This window comes from Pantherophis guttatus, chromosome 12 (assembly GCF_059756535.1).
Source record: "Pantherophis guttatus breed Tessera chromosome 12, ASM5975653v1, whole genome shotgun sequence".
Lineage (NCBI taxonomy): Eukaryota > Metazoa > Chordata > Lepidosauria > Squamata > Colubridae > Pantherophis > Pantherophis guttatus.
In genome coordinates, this window is record NC_142074.1 from 4,915,403 (window position 1) to 4,931,810 (window position 16,408).

The window sequence follows — 16,408 nt, forward strand, 5'->3', positions numbered from 1 at the left end:
ACTTCAATTATTTGTTGCTTTTCAGCTAGTTATTTATATTCAGGGATGGGTTTCCTAGCTGTTCCCTTTTTGCAGATTTCCCCCTTAGCAGTTACCACTTCCAGGTGGGCAGTGAAAAACACCTGTTTGGTTCACGCTCACCTCATGTATCATCTTCTCCTTCTCTACAGGCACCTCATCAAAGGTCTTGACACTGAGTGGCCGGTTCTTGGAGTTAATGCTGAAAATCAAGAGGAGGTAAGATTTTGGGTTGCCCACACATGGCCATTAAGGAGGGGGTAGTTGACGCAAGGATTAACTTTTCTGTCCATGCATGTGAAAGCAAGATAGTAAAAAAAAAGCATTTTGATCAGTCCCCTAATCATCATTTTTGATCTTCTCTATGCTCTTTCTAGACTAGAGTCTCAACACCTTTTTTGTATCCTGGTGAACAAAACGGGACACAGTATTCCAATGCAGAATAAAAAGTGGTACTAATACTTCTCATGATTTTCTTACTGTCCCTTTGTTGATGCAGCCTAAGACTGTATTGGCTCTTTCGGCAGCTGCAGCACACTGCTGGATCATATTTAAGCCGCCTGGTATGTTCTTAGGAATAAAAGAAACAGCCACTAAGTGGTCAGACTGTTGGGAGAAGCTTCAAAAATACAGTGGAGGGACAATTTAGTTTCCACTGCTATCCACCTTTCCTTCCAGGTACTTACTTTTTCACTATAGAAAACATTGATTTCCATTAATTCCTTTGGAGGTGCTGCAAAAAAGAGATGTATTGCTACTTCTATCACATCCAGGACTTTTAGGGCTCTTCTGATCCCTTGTTACAATGAGATCAATGGCTGTGCCTCAGTATTGATTGAACAAGGCAACATAGGGACAATTTTGAGATTTTACAGGCTATCCTAGACTTTTTAGTAGACATATTTTCACAGTCTACAAATCTGGGCTTTCACATCTATTAGTGCCAGTCAAGGAAAAATAACGGACTCTTTCAAAACACGAGAAAAAGAGGAAACAAAGAAAGAACAGAATTAATCAATCAGATGGTCGTTCCTGGTTGGGAAAAGGTTTTTCGTTGCTTGAAGTTGCTTCCTTACCTTGCTTCTATAGCACTCCAGCGGTGAATGAAGTTGCTCACGTTCTCTTCCAAGATGCAGATCTTGGGGTTGGACTCTCCATCAGGACACAAGGTGATGTTCAGCGGGATATAGTCTTTCCCATCCTTGAGAAAAGAAAACAGAAACTAAGGCTTATTTTTCTTACTTACTTTAGAAATCATTAACTGCCACATTCCTCTAATTCTCCTAGGACAGGGGTGGGCAATTGTGGCTCTTTTACAACCTGTGGACTTCAACTCCCAGAAGTCCTGAGACAGCCAAGCTGTCTCAAACTGTCTCAAGCCAAGCTGTCTCAAGAATTCTGGGAGTTGAAGTCCACAGGTTGTAAAAGAGCCACAATTGCCCACCCCTGTCTTAGGAGATCACTTTACCTGAAGGTTTCAGGAGATTAAAATTTTCATTTTCTGGGACCCAGCTGCAATATTTTGGCAATGCACCAGCAATGACATTTTGTCCAACATACACTTGAACTCACAATCTCCTGCTTACTAGTCTGAAGCCTTACCCAAATTAGCTGAGATTTCATATTTGGAGCCTTAGATGTTCTAGATTTCAGCTCTCATCATCCACAACTAGAGGAGATGGGAGTTATAATCCAAGAATATCTCAAGGGCCACAGCTTCTGTACGCTGCCTAAACTACTAAATTTCTTTGCTTCCTTTCCCTTGTGCTCAACACTTATCTGTGTACCAAAATCTGTTAATCTTCCAAGGAGCTGAATGTGGAGAAGAAATAAAGCTTAGACCAGTGAGCATAGAACATAGAATCGTAAGACTGGAAGGTACCTTGGAGGTCTTTTAGTCCAACCCTCTGCTCAAGGCAGGAGACCTTCTGCCATCCCGAACAAATTGTTGTCCAGTCTATTCTTGAAAACCTCCAGTGATGAAGCACCCACAATTCGGGGAGACAAGCTGTTTCATTGATTAATGATCCTTACTGTTAGAACTTTTCTCCATACTTCTAAGTTGAATCTCTTCTTAAGAAGTGACCACCCATTGCTTCTTGCCTGCCCTTAGCTGCTTTGGAGAATAAATCAATCACCTTCTCTCTGTGACAGCCTCTCAAATACTGGAAGACAGTTATCATGTCCTCCCTAATCCTTCTCTTCAATAGGCTAGACATACCTAGTTCCCTCAACTGTTCAATGATCTTGAGATCAGACTGAAGAAGTAGAAGAGCATCATGTTCAACTGGAGACACTGAAGCCCATCCCAGCATGTACATAATCCCTCTGTTAGCCCATTGAGAAGAAATCCAGAACATTAGGTCACAAACTAATTCTTTGCTATGTTTCTTTCATATTATTTAGACACCAGAATTTCTTTAGTTGTTTGCAACACTCTTAAGAAACCACATATGGCCCTCCTTATTTACACAATTATAAAACTTGTCCTTTTAAAGTCTAACTTTCAGGAAGAACTTTTGCTTGCATTTAGTTGAAACGTTTCCCATTCAAATGGGGCAATTCTCCTGTATTTTACCTGTTGTACATTTGCTTGGAGCAGATCCCCTAAACGTTCCACAAGGTTGGTGAAAGTGGGCCTCTCTGTTGGGATGCTGTGCCAGCAGTCCAGCATGGTCTGGTAGCTACAGGGGATTAAAAACATGGTGACTGAATTTTTAAAACTGACAAAGAGCTATCGATTCATTCTTCCACTAGGTAATCCTGTGCCCTGTTGGGCCATCAGAATTATTTTTTTTAAGATGAAGGAGAGGCAGCAGATAACATTTCAGTCAAAATGGTCCTTCTTAACAATACGGCTTTGATGCATTAATTTAGGCAGGCAGTTCTGTAGTTCAGGTGTGCATTTAAAAAGGAATATGTTGTTATTGTTAATTTAATTTATCAGCAACCCAATTCCCCAACAACTCGAGTCCCTGCCAATTTTCCAGCCCATAAGCCCAGCATCCTAACTGCTGAGCCATCATAACCTCCCCCCACTTCCCCCACAACAATTCTGGGCAGCCTATTATTAAATATTGAATGAAATTTGTATCCAGTATATCCAAATATTTTCAGGGGATTATTTAAAAGAAAAAAATCCAAAAGCTTTCTAGAATGATGTTGGTGGAGAGCTAGATTAGGGAGAATGAAATTGGGTGTAAAGAATGGGCACTTAGTTCCTAACTATGGAATTTGGAGTTGCTTGATGAAGACAGCATATTTATCTTGAAACAGAATGAGAAGTGACAGAAAAGTACGGTAAGGTATCAGACCAACCTCAGAAGAAATAAAGGCTGTTGAAGAAGTAAAAGCACACTTGTTCTGGACTTGGGGGAATTATGAAGGAACAGAGCAAGGCTCTTGCTACAATATAAAGATATCTAGAAACGGATGGGGAAGCTTACATTTCTGGAGTAGAGTACTCTGGAGACCTCATCCGTGTTCCTTCTTTGAGACGTCGACAAAAGTCCTCATCAATCTGGACCCCTGGATATGGAGAAGCCCCTGTATGGATAAATATGCAGCAATGAGGTCCATTCAAAAATATAGTTTTATTGTGTCTCTTCCAGAGGTTCTATAACCCTAAGAAAAAGGAGTGTGTGTGTGTACCATATATATCTGTGTATGCAATGCAGTCCATGGAACAAATTTTGCTTCCTTGATCATGCACTGATTCATGTTAGAAGTTTGAGATCCCTCTCCTCATCAGTGGCATGGTGGCAAGATCTTTAGGAAGAATTAAAAATGCTAAAGTTCCAGCATTTGGCATTTGGAACAATTTATTGCACATCCTATTTTGGGTTTCATTAGTTGTGGAAAAAAAGAGAATCTCAGAACAGGCTTTCTTTAGCTACATTTCTATCAGACAGAATGAAATGTTTGCTCTGGAGAAGATTAGGGTATTTCCTGAAAGCCTTCTGCTGTGAAGTCAGGGACAACTGCAGAAGGGAGCCACTAAAAAAGTCAAGATGGCCTTCACCATCATTGACTTTATGGCCCCCTTGTGAATGCCCAAGATGGAGGGAGAGATTGATTCCCCCATAGATCAGAAGCATGTATTGCTTTTGCAAGTGATAAAATACACTTAGCATTTGAGTGAAAAGACAGGGGCTGTACACTCCAAAATTGGGTGGCTTTAGAAAACTAAATTTCATTTATAGCTAAATATAGTTACTAAATTTACTCTGGAATAGGTCTATTCTTTTGGTCTCATTTTTTTGCACTTGTGTCAGAAGCACTGAGGTGCTTCCGGGTTGAAAGGATCAGCTGGTGACATCAGTGTTGCCTGGGGGATGCCAAGTTGGGGGCTTCTTTCATGTCCCTGGCAGGAGCAAAGAACCCTGCCCCATGGCAGCACTCGGGTCTCGAATGCAGGCTTGCTAACCTCTAAACCAGCATCCTAGCCACAAGAGGCATCCTGCTCCTCTTTGGTCTCATTAAATTGACTAACTTTGAGGACTTTCTGAATTTAACCCCAAGATTTTGGGAAGTTGTCGTGGGCTCTAGAGTCTCATACGTACAAGCTGATGATGCATTCACAAGAACCCAATGCAGCTATTTGTTTGCAACAAGCAAGCAAAAGGGCCATCTTCTTCCCTAGCCTTTGAGAGGACATGCTCAGAAGCAACACTCCAGCATGGATTGTCCCAGAAACTTGTGAAATGCCAAATCAATAACTATGAGTCAATAAGAAGTTCTGAAAAATGGTCCAGACAGAGAAACTGTAGCAAGATAAACTCCGTGTCGGCACCTTGTTATTTGAAGTCTTGCAGAAGAGGGATTCCTGCTGTTATGATGCTGAACAAAAATGACAGGAAAACCAGAAAGCATATTGATATATTAGCCTAATGCAAATGTCGAGGAGAAAAAAACACACACTTTGAAGGAGCTGAACAAATTTTAATTCAGCTTGACTTCCTTGAAAAGTAGAAGGAAGGAAGAAAAAGCAAAGAATATTATCCAGATCTCAGTTTGAGCGCCAGTGTCATAGTTGGGAAAATTTCCATAGGAATCCCGTGGTTAGTTTCATTGCCCAGAGTTTCTACCATTTATAAATTGATGGTGCTGATACGTCTCAGCCCAGCTTTTGCTCAATTTTCATCAGATGTTTCCGTGTCCTTCGGCAAATATTTCATTAAAAAAATGAAAAATGCAGCACCAATAGGCATACTGTAGGCATTTGATAATAACATGTACGTTTTAGTACCAGTAGGCCTTGACTTATGACAGTAATGGAGCCTGCCCATTATGGTTGTAAGTCATTACAGTTGTAGATCGGGTCACCCTATGTGACTGATCCAATTTTACAAGCTTTTTGTGGTTAAGCAAATGCCACGGCTGCAAAATGTTAATCAATGATTTGCTATGGGCTTGTTTTTCTGAAATAAATGGAAAGAAATGCCTGTTTTCTGCAAAACCGCCATAAAACATGCTCACGTGGGATGCTGCAAATGGCCATAAAATGCAATCCACTTGCCGAGCATCTAAAATGCAGTCACATGACTGTGGGATGTGTGTGGCCATTGGAATGAGTGACTGGTCATAAGTCAAGGACTATATGTATGCATTTTATACTTCTCTTTTTTTGGGAAAAGTGCAAAAATTTAAAAAAAATGAGTGATGCAATTATCCTGGGAAACATGAACTAGGTTACCTGACTTGCAAAAATTACAGTTTGTACAAGAGGAGAGCCAGTGTACTTTAGTGGTAAGGCACTAAAAACAAGAGATGGTGAGTTCAAGTCCTGCCTTAGCCATGAAAGTGGGCTGGCTGACCTTGGGCCAATCACAAGGAGACAATGAGTTCCAGCCCCACACTTTAGGCATGAAAGCTGGTTGGATGACTTTGGGCCAGTCTCTCTCTCCCTCAGCTCACCCCACTTCACAGGGTTGTTGTAGGGAAAATAGGAGGAGGAAGATGTGTTCTATATGTTTGCCACCTTGAGTTATTCGTCAAAATAATAATGGCAGGAGATAGATAGATAGATAGATAGATAGATAGATAGATAGATAGATAGATAGATAGATAGATACATACATACATACATACATGCATACATACATACATACAGTAGATACCATGTTTTCCTGAAAATAAGTCATCCCCTGATAATAAGCCCACTCGGGCTTTTGAGCACATGCTCTAAAATAAGCCCTCCCCAAAAATAAGCCCTCCCCAAAAATATTTAAACGCATGCATAGCCGGTCCCCGCCATTTCCTCTGGTTAGGGTTAGGGAGACAGAGTGGGAAATCAGATAAGACGGCAAGAGGAGCCCTGTCTTGTTCTACGCACCCCAAAATAATAAGACCTCCCCGAAAATAAGGCCAAGCACTTATTTCAGGGTTCAAAAAAATATAAGACAGGGTTTTATTTTCTGGGAAACACGAGTAGATAGATTGAGATTGATATGGTAGATAGATGGACAGATGGATGGATGGACGGATGGACGGACAGACAGAATCAAACATCATTACTGGTATTTCTAATTTCCAGGAGACAATTGTTGGGGGAAAATGTGGATTCTTTTTCCTGAAGGCCCAATGAAAAAGATGGCTTCCAGGCCTGACAGCTTGTTCACACTTTCTATATTCACCCAGCTGTCCTCAGTGGCAATACATTGCTGGGTTTCAGGGACTCTGGATGGTTTCTACTACAACATCCATATGCCTTGACTATCAGCCCTATGGGTAGTGGAATCCTCTATAGGAGAGATGTGGAAAGGAGTCTGTTTCATTTCCCTTTGCATCCAACACAAGTCGGTATCCTTAATCTTGGATACTTTTCCAATTTGCTTCCAGATGATGTTATATTTGTCTCATTCGTAACCCGCTTGAAACAAAAGGCAACTGGTTGGACTAATCCTAACTTCCACATGCATCTTGTAGTGCTTTAAAAAGTTGCTTTTTATTTTCTAAAGTACAAATGTCAAAAATCATGTACAAAATATACACAGGGACATATATATTATTTGAGATTTGCAAATTCTTATATCTGTAATCAAGATGCACGCACAAACACACACCGGCATGCACAAGCATATATGTGTGTGTGTAAGTTTGGCATTATTTATTTTGCCATTTTCAGAACTTAGCTGCTATTTAGAGTGCAGCACAAAAAAAAAAAAAAGAAAGAAAAAAAATCTGGCTTTGGATCATAACCATTCCGTATGGCATCAGTTGTTACTGTGCCTGGTATTTAAGATTTTTTGAAAAGGGATCTGTTAATTTAAAGTCTATGTTAAATCTAGCTTCATCCCCAGTGAATTTTCCATTGGCCAGATGGCTTTAGATGTTGGCCACCCCAATTGCCTTTTGGATTCACAGAAAAGCTGATTTGCATACACATTGGCAACAAAAATCAGAACACCAAATACAAGCTGGGCGGATATGACCTCGTAGACGACCCTCACTCTGTCAAAGACTGAGGAGTACTCATCTCAAATGATCAAAGCCCCAAAGCTCACTGTAACAGCTTTGCTAAAAAGGCATTAAGAGTTGTTAACCTAATTTTGCAAAGCTTCTTCTCTGGTAACATTGTATTGCTAACTAGGGCATACAAAACCTTTGCCAGACCAATTCTCGAATACAGCTTGTCTGCCTGGAATCCACACTGTATATCGGACATTAATACAATTGAGCAGGTCCAGAGGTATTTCACGAGAAGAGTATGCCACTCCTCTGCTCACAATAGAATCCCTTATGCCATCAGGCTCGAAATTTTGGGCCTGGACAATCTGGAACTAGGCCGCTTATGGTCTGACCTAAGCCAGAGGTGGTATTCAGCAGGTTCTGACTAGTTCTGGAGAACTGGTAGCGGAAATTTTGAGTAGTTCGGAGAACCGGTAACTACCATCTCTGACTGGCCCCACCTCCATCTATTCTCTGCCTCCCTAGTCCCAGCTGATCAGGAGGAAATGGGGATTTTGAAGTATCCTTCCCCTGGAATGGGAAAGGAATAGAGATTTTACAGTATCCTTCCCCTGCCACGCCCATTAAGCCATGCCACGCCCACCAAGCCATGGCCACAGAACTGGTAGTAAAATTTTTTGAATCTCACCACTGACTAAGCATAGTACACAAAATTGTCTGCTACAACGTCCTACCTGTCAACGACTACTTCAGCTTCAACCTCAGTAATACTTGGGCAAACAATAAATACAAACTCAAGGTAAACCGCTCCAAACTCGATTGCAGAAAATACGACTTCGGTGACAGAGTGGTCAATGCCTGGAATGCTCTACCTGACTCCGTTGTTACATCCTCAAACTCTCACAGCTTCAACCTTAAACTGTCTACCGTGGACCTCACCCTATTCCTAAGAGGTCCGTAAAGGGGGTGTGCATAAGTGCACCAGCCTGCCTACTGTCCCCATTTATTTGTAGTCATTTCCTGTGTTCATGTTATCTTGTACATGTCTGACGAATAAATAAATAAATAAATAAATAAATAAATAAATAAATAAATAAATAATACCATAAACAAGCAGTCGTGGCCTGTTTAATTGCTTGACTACATCCATGCAACCAATATTAGAAAAAAACCTCAATCCCAAATGCTTTGTGGGATAGCAAAATAATGATAAAATAACAGTCAATTTAAGGGAGCAGAAGCTACTGTTGTGTACTTCACTTTTCTATTTCACAGTCGGAAATCTGTCTCCTGATAGTTGGCTTCCTCATCAAAAGTTCATAACTAGCTGATTAAGCTCAAGCTTTGTAATTGTCTCAATTCCTCCATGTCCCCCATAGGCGCTACAGAATGCCATTCTTTCATAATCTGGGCTCCCCGAAGCTAAGGAAGAAAATGGAAGAAGATTTAATCTCATTTTAATGCAAATGGAATCTCAATTGAGGGAATTTGGTATGTCTAGTTTATGTCTGATCTTGACATATAAGCAGTGGTTATTTTTGGAAGGGAACTCGATTAGGATTCAGATGGAAAACCACCAGTAAATCTGAGGAATGCAGGCTAGGTTGCAAAATTAAAAAAAAAACTACAGAAGAAGGCATTAGCAAAATACTTCCAGACTGACACATGAAAACTTAATATCAGGTGCAAGAAATTAGGAGCCATGGTGGTTTAAATGACCACAAGTTTATTGCATGCTAACACTCTCCAAAAGAATCTGAACTACTAATGGTCAAAGGTAATAGATAAGAGTCAATGGATTTCGGGGGGGGGGGGACTGGACTTAGATCTTACAGGAGTGTAGAGAGTGATGATGAGAATAGAATAGAATAGAATAGAATAGAATAGAATAGAATAGAATAGAATAGAATAGAAGAGAAGAGAAGAGAAGAGAAGAGAAGAGAAGAGAAGAGAAATCTATACCATTTCAGACAAGTGGCTGTCCAATCTCTTCTTGAAAGCTTACATTGATGGGGCACCCACAACCTCAGAAGGCAAGGCATTCCACTTTTTGATCATTTGACCATTTGATCCCATTGGTTGACCATTTGATCCTCCCCCCGGTTGTCTCCTACAATTGCTTTGTAAAGGCAACATTTCTCCAGCTAATATTTGCTGATGTTCCTTCCGCACCTTTCTTCCGTCAAGCAGAGCTGGGCTGTTTCATGAGATGCTTTTCCTTCCTTTCCATTTTACACTTTAGCCTTGAGGGGCTCTCTGCCATTCCTCTCCCCTGCACTTCCTCATTTCTACTTGCACGGCATCGGGATCAACGGAAGGCAACCAATCACTCTAATTAGGACAAATCATTACATTCACTCCAGGGCTCTTTACTCAAGTTGGATGCAAAATTAACAGCGAGAGGTAGGCAGGAAGGAAAGAACCAAGCTGGACTAGGAAAATTTGCTGCTGCTTTGACCACATCACAGGCAGAAAAAATGCTTGTTTGGGTGTTTTTGGAGAAAATAGATAGAAATAGACATCCATTGCTTTCCATCACTCGATTTTGTGGCCATCCTGGGTCCATTTTTCTCTCCAGCAAAAAACTAAACCCTCACACTATATTTTCCAAAGCACCAGAAGGCAGGACAAGAAGCAATGGATGGAAACTAATCAAGGAGAGAAGCAATTTAGAACTAAGGAGAAATTTCCTAACAGTGAGAACAATTAACTATTTATTTATTTATTTATTTATTTATTTATTTATTTATTTATTTATTTATTTATTTATTTATTACTTAAATTTATATACTGCCCTATTCCTGAGGGACTCAGGGCGGTGAACAGCGAACGATAAAAAATACATGTAATACAAATGTTAATTAAACAAAAACCAATTAAAATATACTAAACACTCTGGTCCTAGATAATTCAAGACATAACTAGTGTTAATTGTTGTGGGTGCTCCATCACTGGAGGTTTTTAAGAAGAGACTTGACAGACATTTGTCTGAAATGGTAGAGGGGCTCCTGCTAGAGCAAGGAATTGTTGAACTATAAAACCTCCAAGGCAGTGGTGGGCTTCAAATTTTTTTACTACTGGTTCTGTGGGTGTGGCTTGGTGGGCGTGACATGGCTTGGTGGGCGTGGCTTGGTGGGTGTGAAAGGGGAAGGATACTGTAAAAGTCTCCATTCCCTCCCCAATCCAGGGGAAGGTTACTGCAAAATCCCCATTTCTTCCCGATCAGCTGAGACTCGGGAGGCAGAGAACAGATGGGGGCAAGGCCAGTCAGAGGTGGTATTTACTGGTTCTCCGAACTATTCAAATTTTCCGCTACTGGTTCTCCAGAACTGGTCAGAACCTGCTGAAACCCACCTCTGCTCCATGGTCCCTTCCAACTCTGTTATTCTTTTCTGTTCCATTCCTTTTCCATTTTCTGCTTAGATTAGTACACAGTCCCTGCCTCATCATTTTCTGAAACTGAAGCCGAAACCCAGAACAGAGTTTCTCAATCTTGACAACCTGAAGATGTGTGGACTTTAACTCCCCATGCTGGTTGGGAATTCTGGGAGTTAAAGTCCATACATCTTCAAGTTGCCAAGATTGAGAAACATTGATCTAGAAGAAGATTAAGGAGGAAGAGTCTAGTTGCACCCTTTCTGGTTAACAAATCTTCCTAATTTTCTGTCCCTTACAGGTTAACATGACTTCCCACCTTCAATCTTGTTAGTTAAAGGAATGAGGTGCCCATACCGAGGAATACCCAAATTGAATTTTAAATGTAGTTCATAAATCAATTCAGCCTTGAAAAAAGTGAGCGGATCCACAGTAAGCTATAGTTTGTCTAACCCTGCTTTCTTCAAAAATCCACAGTTCAATAGGACTGCACACAGGCAAAACCAAAGCAATACAAACTATATTCACATATTATCAGTGGTGAAATCCAATTTTTTTTACTACTGGTTCTGTGGGTGTGGCTTGGTGGGCATGGCAGGGGAAGGATACTGAAAAATCCCCATTCCCTCCCTACTCCTGGGGAAAGGATATTGCAAAATCTCCATTCCCACCCCACTCTAGGGCAGTGGCTGTGGTGGGAGGCTCCGCCCACCTGCCCTTCTGTGTGTGCGCACATGCCCATGAGCGAACTGGTAGCGACGGGTTTTGAAACCCACACCATCGTCACATGTCCTTTTCCTGTTGTTTTTTCTGTCGCCACCTTCCCCTTCCTTCCTGTGTTTTCCCCCTATTTTTAGACTGTGACCCGCAGGGAGCCAGGAAGCCCAGCTTCATATTTATTTATTACTTTCCTTCCCCGATCTGCTCAAACATGTGTATCAAACTCCCTTCCAGATGATTATCACCTCCAGTCTGTGAGAATACATTTGACGGGGAATTGGAATAGACCGCCTTCGTTGCTTCCAGTCTGTTGAAGGATTAAATCCAGAGCTCTGACTTGCTTGATATTTGCAAATGGTTGTGAACAGGACTCACATATAATTAATTGTTCCGCTGAATTGCCCAACCTTGCTTCTGGGAGATGCTAAATAAGGATGGTCTGCAGGGAGCGGACAGAAAGGAAAAGATGGTGCCTGTGACCACCTGAAGGCAGGACAAGGAGCAATGGATGGAAATTATTCAAGGAGAGAACCAACCAAGGAGAAACTTCCTGACAGTGAGAACAACTAACCAGTGGAAGTTGTGGGTGCTTCAACACTGGAGGCTTTTAAGAAGAGACTGGAGAGCCATTTGTCTGGAATGGTATAGGGCAGTGATGTCAAACCACATGCATGCTGGAGCACCTGAAACCTGAAGACTAGATGGCGTGCATACCCACAGAGAGAGCTCTGTGTGCCACCTCCGGTATGTATGCCATAAGTTCACCATCACAGCCCTATACCGTTCCAGACAAGTCACTGTCCAGTCTCTTCATGAAAGCCTTCAGTGATGGAGCATTCCTGATTCCTGAAGGCAACTTCTGTCCCACTGGTTAATTGTTCTCACTGTAGGAAATTTCTCCTTAGTTCTAGGTAGCTTCTCTCCTTGATTAGTTTCCATCCGTTGCTTCTTGTCTTGCCTTCTGGTGCTTTGGAAAATAGAGTGTGAGCATTTAATTTTTTGCTGGAATTGAGTGATGGAAAGCAATGGATGTCTATTTCTATCTTCTTTGTGGAGGCCCCTCAAATATTGGAACTCTTCTATCATGTCAGCACTGGAGACTTGCAGCTCAGATTAGGTAGTCCCACAATTACAATTGTAAAGACTGATTTAAGAAAACCTCTAGGCACTAATGTGACCAAGAAATGACGAGTTATGGTTTTCATTTAAAAAAAAAAATCATCCTGAAAACGTTCTCCTTTCACGAGGGTCTGGCTGCTTAGAACTGCCCACCAATGTGACAAAAAACTCCACTTCAAGTGTTCTATGGCTTGCACGTTTTCTCCCTCCCCTTCTTTGATCTCCATTCTTCCAAAAGAATATGCAGAGCTTGGCCTGAATTCCCATATTTCCATAAAGAAAGCATCAGCTAGTATGTGGTCTTGTTGGTGTTTCATTTTTCAGAGGGTCAGCATTTTGGGAAGAATTGTTGGAGGAGAGATGACGCCACAAAAATTAGCATAATGCAGAATAATGCAGAATTCTCTCTCCTGCTTCCCTCTGTCTTTCTGTAGGAGGAAAATCTTTGGGGCTGAGATCCATGGGAAGCCGTGAATTAGGAGAGGGTGGACAACTATGCCCCCTTTACAACCTGTGGACTTCAACTCCCAGAATTCCTGAGCCAAGAATCAAGAGTGAGCATCTGAGAGCCCAGCCAGCCAACTCTTGACCTTGACCAAAATGGTTGGTTCATAAAACTCAGGGGTAGGTGCTCAGGATGTTACTAGATTTTCCATCTCATGCTAAAAGGTAGATTTGGGAAACTCCTTCTAAAGTATGCAGCCAACAGGATGGGCGGCTGCTGCATTTTCTCACATAGTGTACTTCTAACTTATGTCTGGTGCTGACAGGAAATAGGTCTCTTGGAGGCATTGATAAAAATGTCAATGCTGGGTTTAGTTCTAGGGCAGCGGAATTCCCTACAACTGCTGTTCTAATTTTCATTTATTTGTGGGCAATCCTCAAGTTATGACTGTAATGGAGACTGCTCATTATGGTCTTAAATTGTGACAGTTGTCAAGCAGGTCAACCAAATGACCAATCTGAATTTATCACCTTTCTTGTGACGGTCATTAAGTGAACTAATTGTTCTCTATGGATTGACTTTACTGGAAATTGGAACTAAATGCTAGTTTCTGCCAAAAAAATTGTAAAATGCAGTCATGTGACCACAGGACACAACAAATGGCCGTAGAAGAGCTGTGGTGGCACAATGGTTAGAATGCACTATTGAAGGCTAACTCTGCCTTCCATTGCCAGGAGTTCAATTCTGACCGGCTCAAGGTTGACTCAGCCCTCCATCCCAAATTGTTGGGGTCAAGAGGCTGACTCTGTAAACCGCTTAGAGAGGGCTGTAAAGCTCTATGAAGCAGTATATAAGCTCCAATGCTATTATTATTGCTATTGCTAAATGCACGCTGGTTGCTAAGCACCCAAAATGTGATCATAACTGTGGAGAGGAGGGGCAGCTCTCAGAACTTTGGAATGGGGTTGTAAGTACTCCCAGGGAGATTGGTTGTAACACTGAAGAGTTGTTAAGCCAACAAGGAAGACTCACAGTATTATAAAATATGGGAGAGATGATATGAATGGATCAATCGATGGAAAAAAAATTAAAGTCAAATACAGTAAGAAATTAAGGGTAACAAATTTACACTGTCATAAAGAAATTAAGGTAAATGTATATATGTATTTACATGTTCAAATATAGATAGATAATCCTGTTTGTTAGTTTTAGTATATATGTAATTTAGAATTGTACCTTCTTTTTTAGAGTTAAGAACGTTTTGTACAATCTTTTATCTTTTTAAAGGTTTGTTTTTAAAATAAAAAAAATGAAGAGTTGTTAAGCAAACAGTTGTAAATCAAGGACTACCTGTATTAGATATCTACGGAGATTCTCAGTCATCCAGGTCATGGTTACCTAGGAGTACCTAGGAGTACTCATTTCAAAAGATCTAAGCCCCAGAGCTCATTGTAAGAAACAACATTGCTAAAAAGGCATTAAGAGTTGTCAACCTTATATTATGAAGTTTTCTCTCTGGTAACGCTCTACTTCTAACTAGGGCATACAAAACCTTTGCCAGATCTATCCTTGAATACTGCTCACCTGCCTGGAATCCACACTGTATTTCGGACATTAATACATTAGAGAGAGTCCAGAGGTATTTTACAAGAAGAGTACTCAACTCCTCTGCTCGCAATAAAATTCCTTATACCACCAGGCTTGAAATTTTAGGCCTGGATAACCTTGAACTACGCCGTCTACATTCCGACCTAAGCTTAGTACACAAGAATATCTACCTTAAGGTCCTACCTGTTAATGACTTCTTTAAGTTGAACCACAATAACACAAGGGCTATCAATAGATTCAAACTCAATGTAATTCGCTCTAATCTTGATTGTAGGAAATATGACTTCTGCAATAGAGTAGTAAATTTCTGGAACACTCTACCGATCCTGTTGTTAGTTTCTCTAACCCCCATACCTTTTACCTTAAAACTGTCTACTGTGGACCTTACATGTTTCTTAAGAAGTTCCTAAGGAGGCATGCATAAGCGCACCAGTGTGCCTACTGTCCCTGTCCTACTGTCCCCATTTATATGTAATCGTTTTATGTGTTTATGGCTATGTTTTGCCTATTTATATCCATTTATTTGTGCCATTTTTTTCATGTGTCCATGTCTATGTCTCTACTGATACTTGTTTCCTTGTATTTGTTGACAAACAATTAAACAAACAAACAAATAAATAAATAAATGGAACCAGTTACCTCCTGAGGTCTGGACCATCCCCACCCTATTGGCCTTCTGAAAAGCGGTGAGGACCTGGCTTTTCCGGCAGGCCTGGGGCCGTTGATCTCGCTCTTGCGATCCGGCGAGATCCGGCCATGAATGGTGTGAATGGGTTTTAATGTTTTTAATTCTTAAATGTTTTTTATCATGATTTTAAATGCATTGTGAGCCGCCCTGAGTCTTCGGAGAGGGGCAGCATACAAATTGAATGAATGAATGAATGAATGAATGACCAGGGCCTGATGTCTCAGCAGACTGATAGCATTGTGATTAACATCAGCTGCCTGCAATTACTGCAAGTTCAAATCTCACCAGGCTCAAGGTTGACTCAGCCTTCCATCCTTTCTAAGGTAGGTAAAATGAGGACCCAGATTGTGGGGGCAATAAGCTGACTTTGTATAAAATATACAAAAGGATGAAGGCTATTGCTTAATGCATTGTAAGCCGCCCTGAGTCTCCGGAGAAGGGCGGCATATAAATCAAATAAAAAAATAAAATAAAAAATAAAATAAAATAATAAATAAATAAATAATAAATAAATAAATAAATAAATAATAAATAATAAATAAAATAAAATAAAATAAAATAAAATAAAATAAAATAAAATAAAATAAAATAATAAAATAAAATAAAATAAAATAAAATAAAATAAAATAAATAAATAGTTGTCCCAAACCATTTCAAAGGGCTTTTTCAAAGGGCAACTGGACTTCCTTGGCTTTTTTTCTTTGAAAATGTTTCACTTCTCATTCAAGAAGCTTCTTCAGTTCTGACCCGAATAGTGGAAATGGAAGGGTTTCTCCTTCCATTCTCCACTATTCAGTCAGAACTGAAGAAGCTTCTTGAATGAGAAGCTAAATGTCTTCAAGCAAAAACAAAGAAAGTCCAGTTGCCTTTTGAAAAAGCACCTTTGGGACAACCTGTATTAGAGTTATGTCCTTTTTCCAGGAATACATCCACCTTTTACCTCCATAGCCATTCCCACCCTTGTAGCCTTTGAGGTTTTTACCAACCAGTTCCAGACAGTCTTAAAATTTGATTGCTGCAAAACT

General features: G+C 40.6%; 1 protein-coding gene across 4 annotated transcripts in view; it reads right to left on the reverse strand.

The window, feature by feature from the left end:
- Nucleotides 1–16,408, reverse strand: part of LOC117675990 (vascular endothelial growth factor receptor kdr-like) — a 197,098-nt gene that overhangs the window by 16,301 nt on the left and 164,389 nt on the right. For all 4 annotated transcript variants that reach the window (XM_034435095.3, XM_034435094.3, XM_087877452.1 and 1 more), the window contains 4 exons: nt 3,465–3,564; nt 2,597–2,702; nt 1,095–1,219; nt 142–220 (listed from right to left, as the gene is read on the reverse strand). In XM_034435095.3, coding sequence (XP_034290986.2) covers nt 142–220; nt 1,095–1,219; nt 2,597–2,702; nt 3,465–3,564 — 410 coding nt within the window. The remainder of the gene's footprint in view (nt 1–141; nt 221–1,094; nt 1,220–2,596; nt 2,703–3,464; nt 3,565–16,408) is intronic.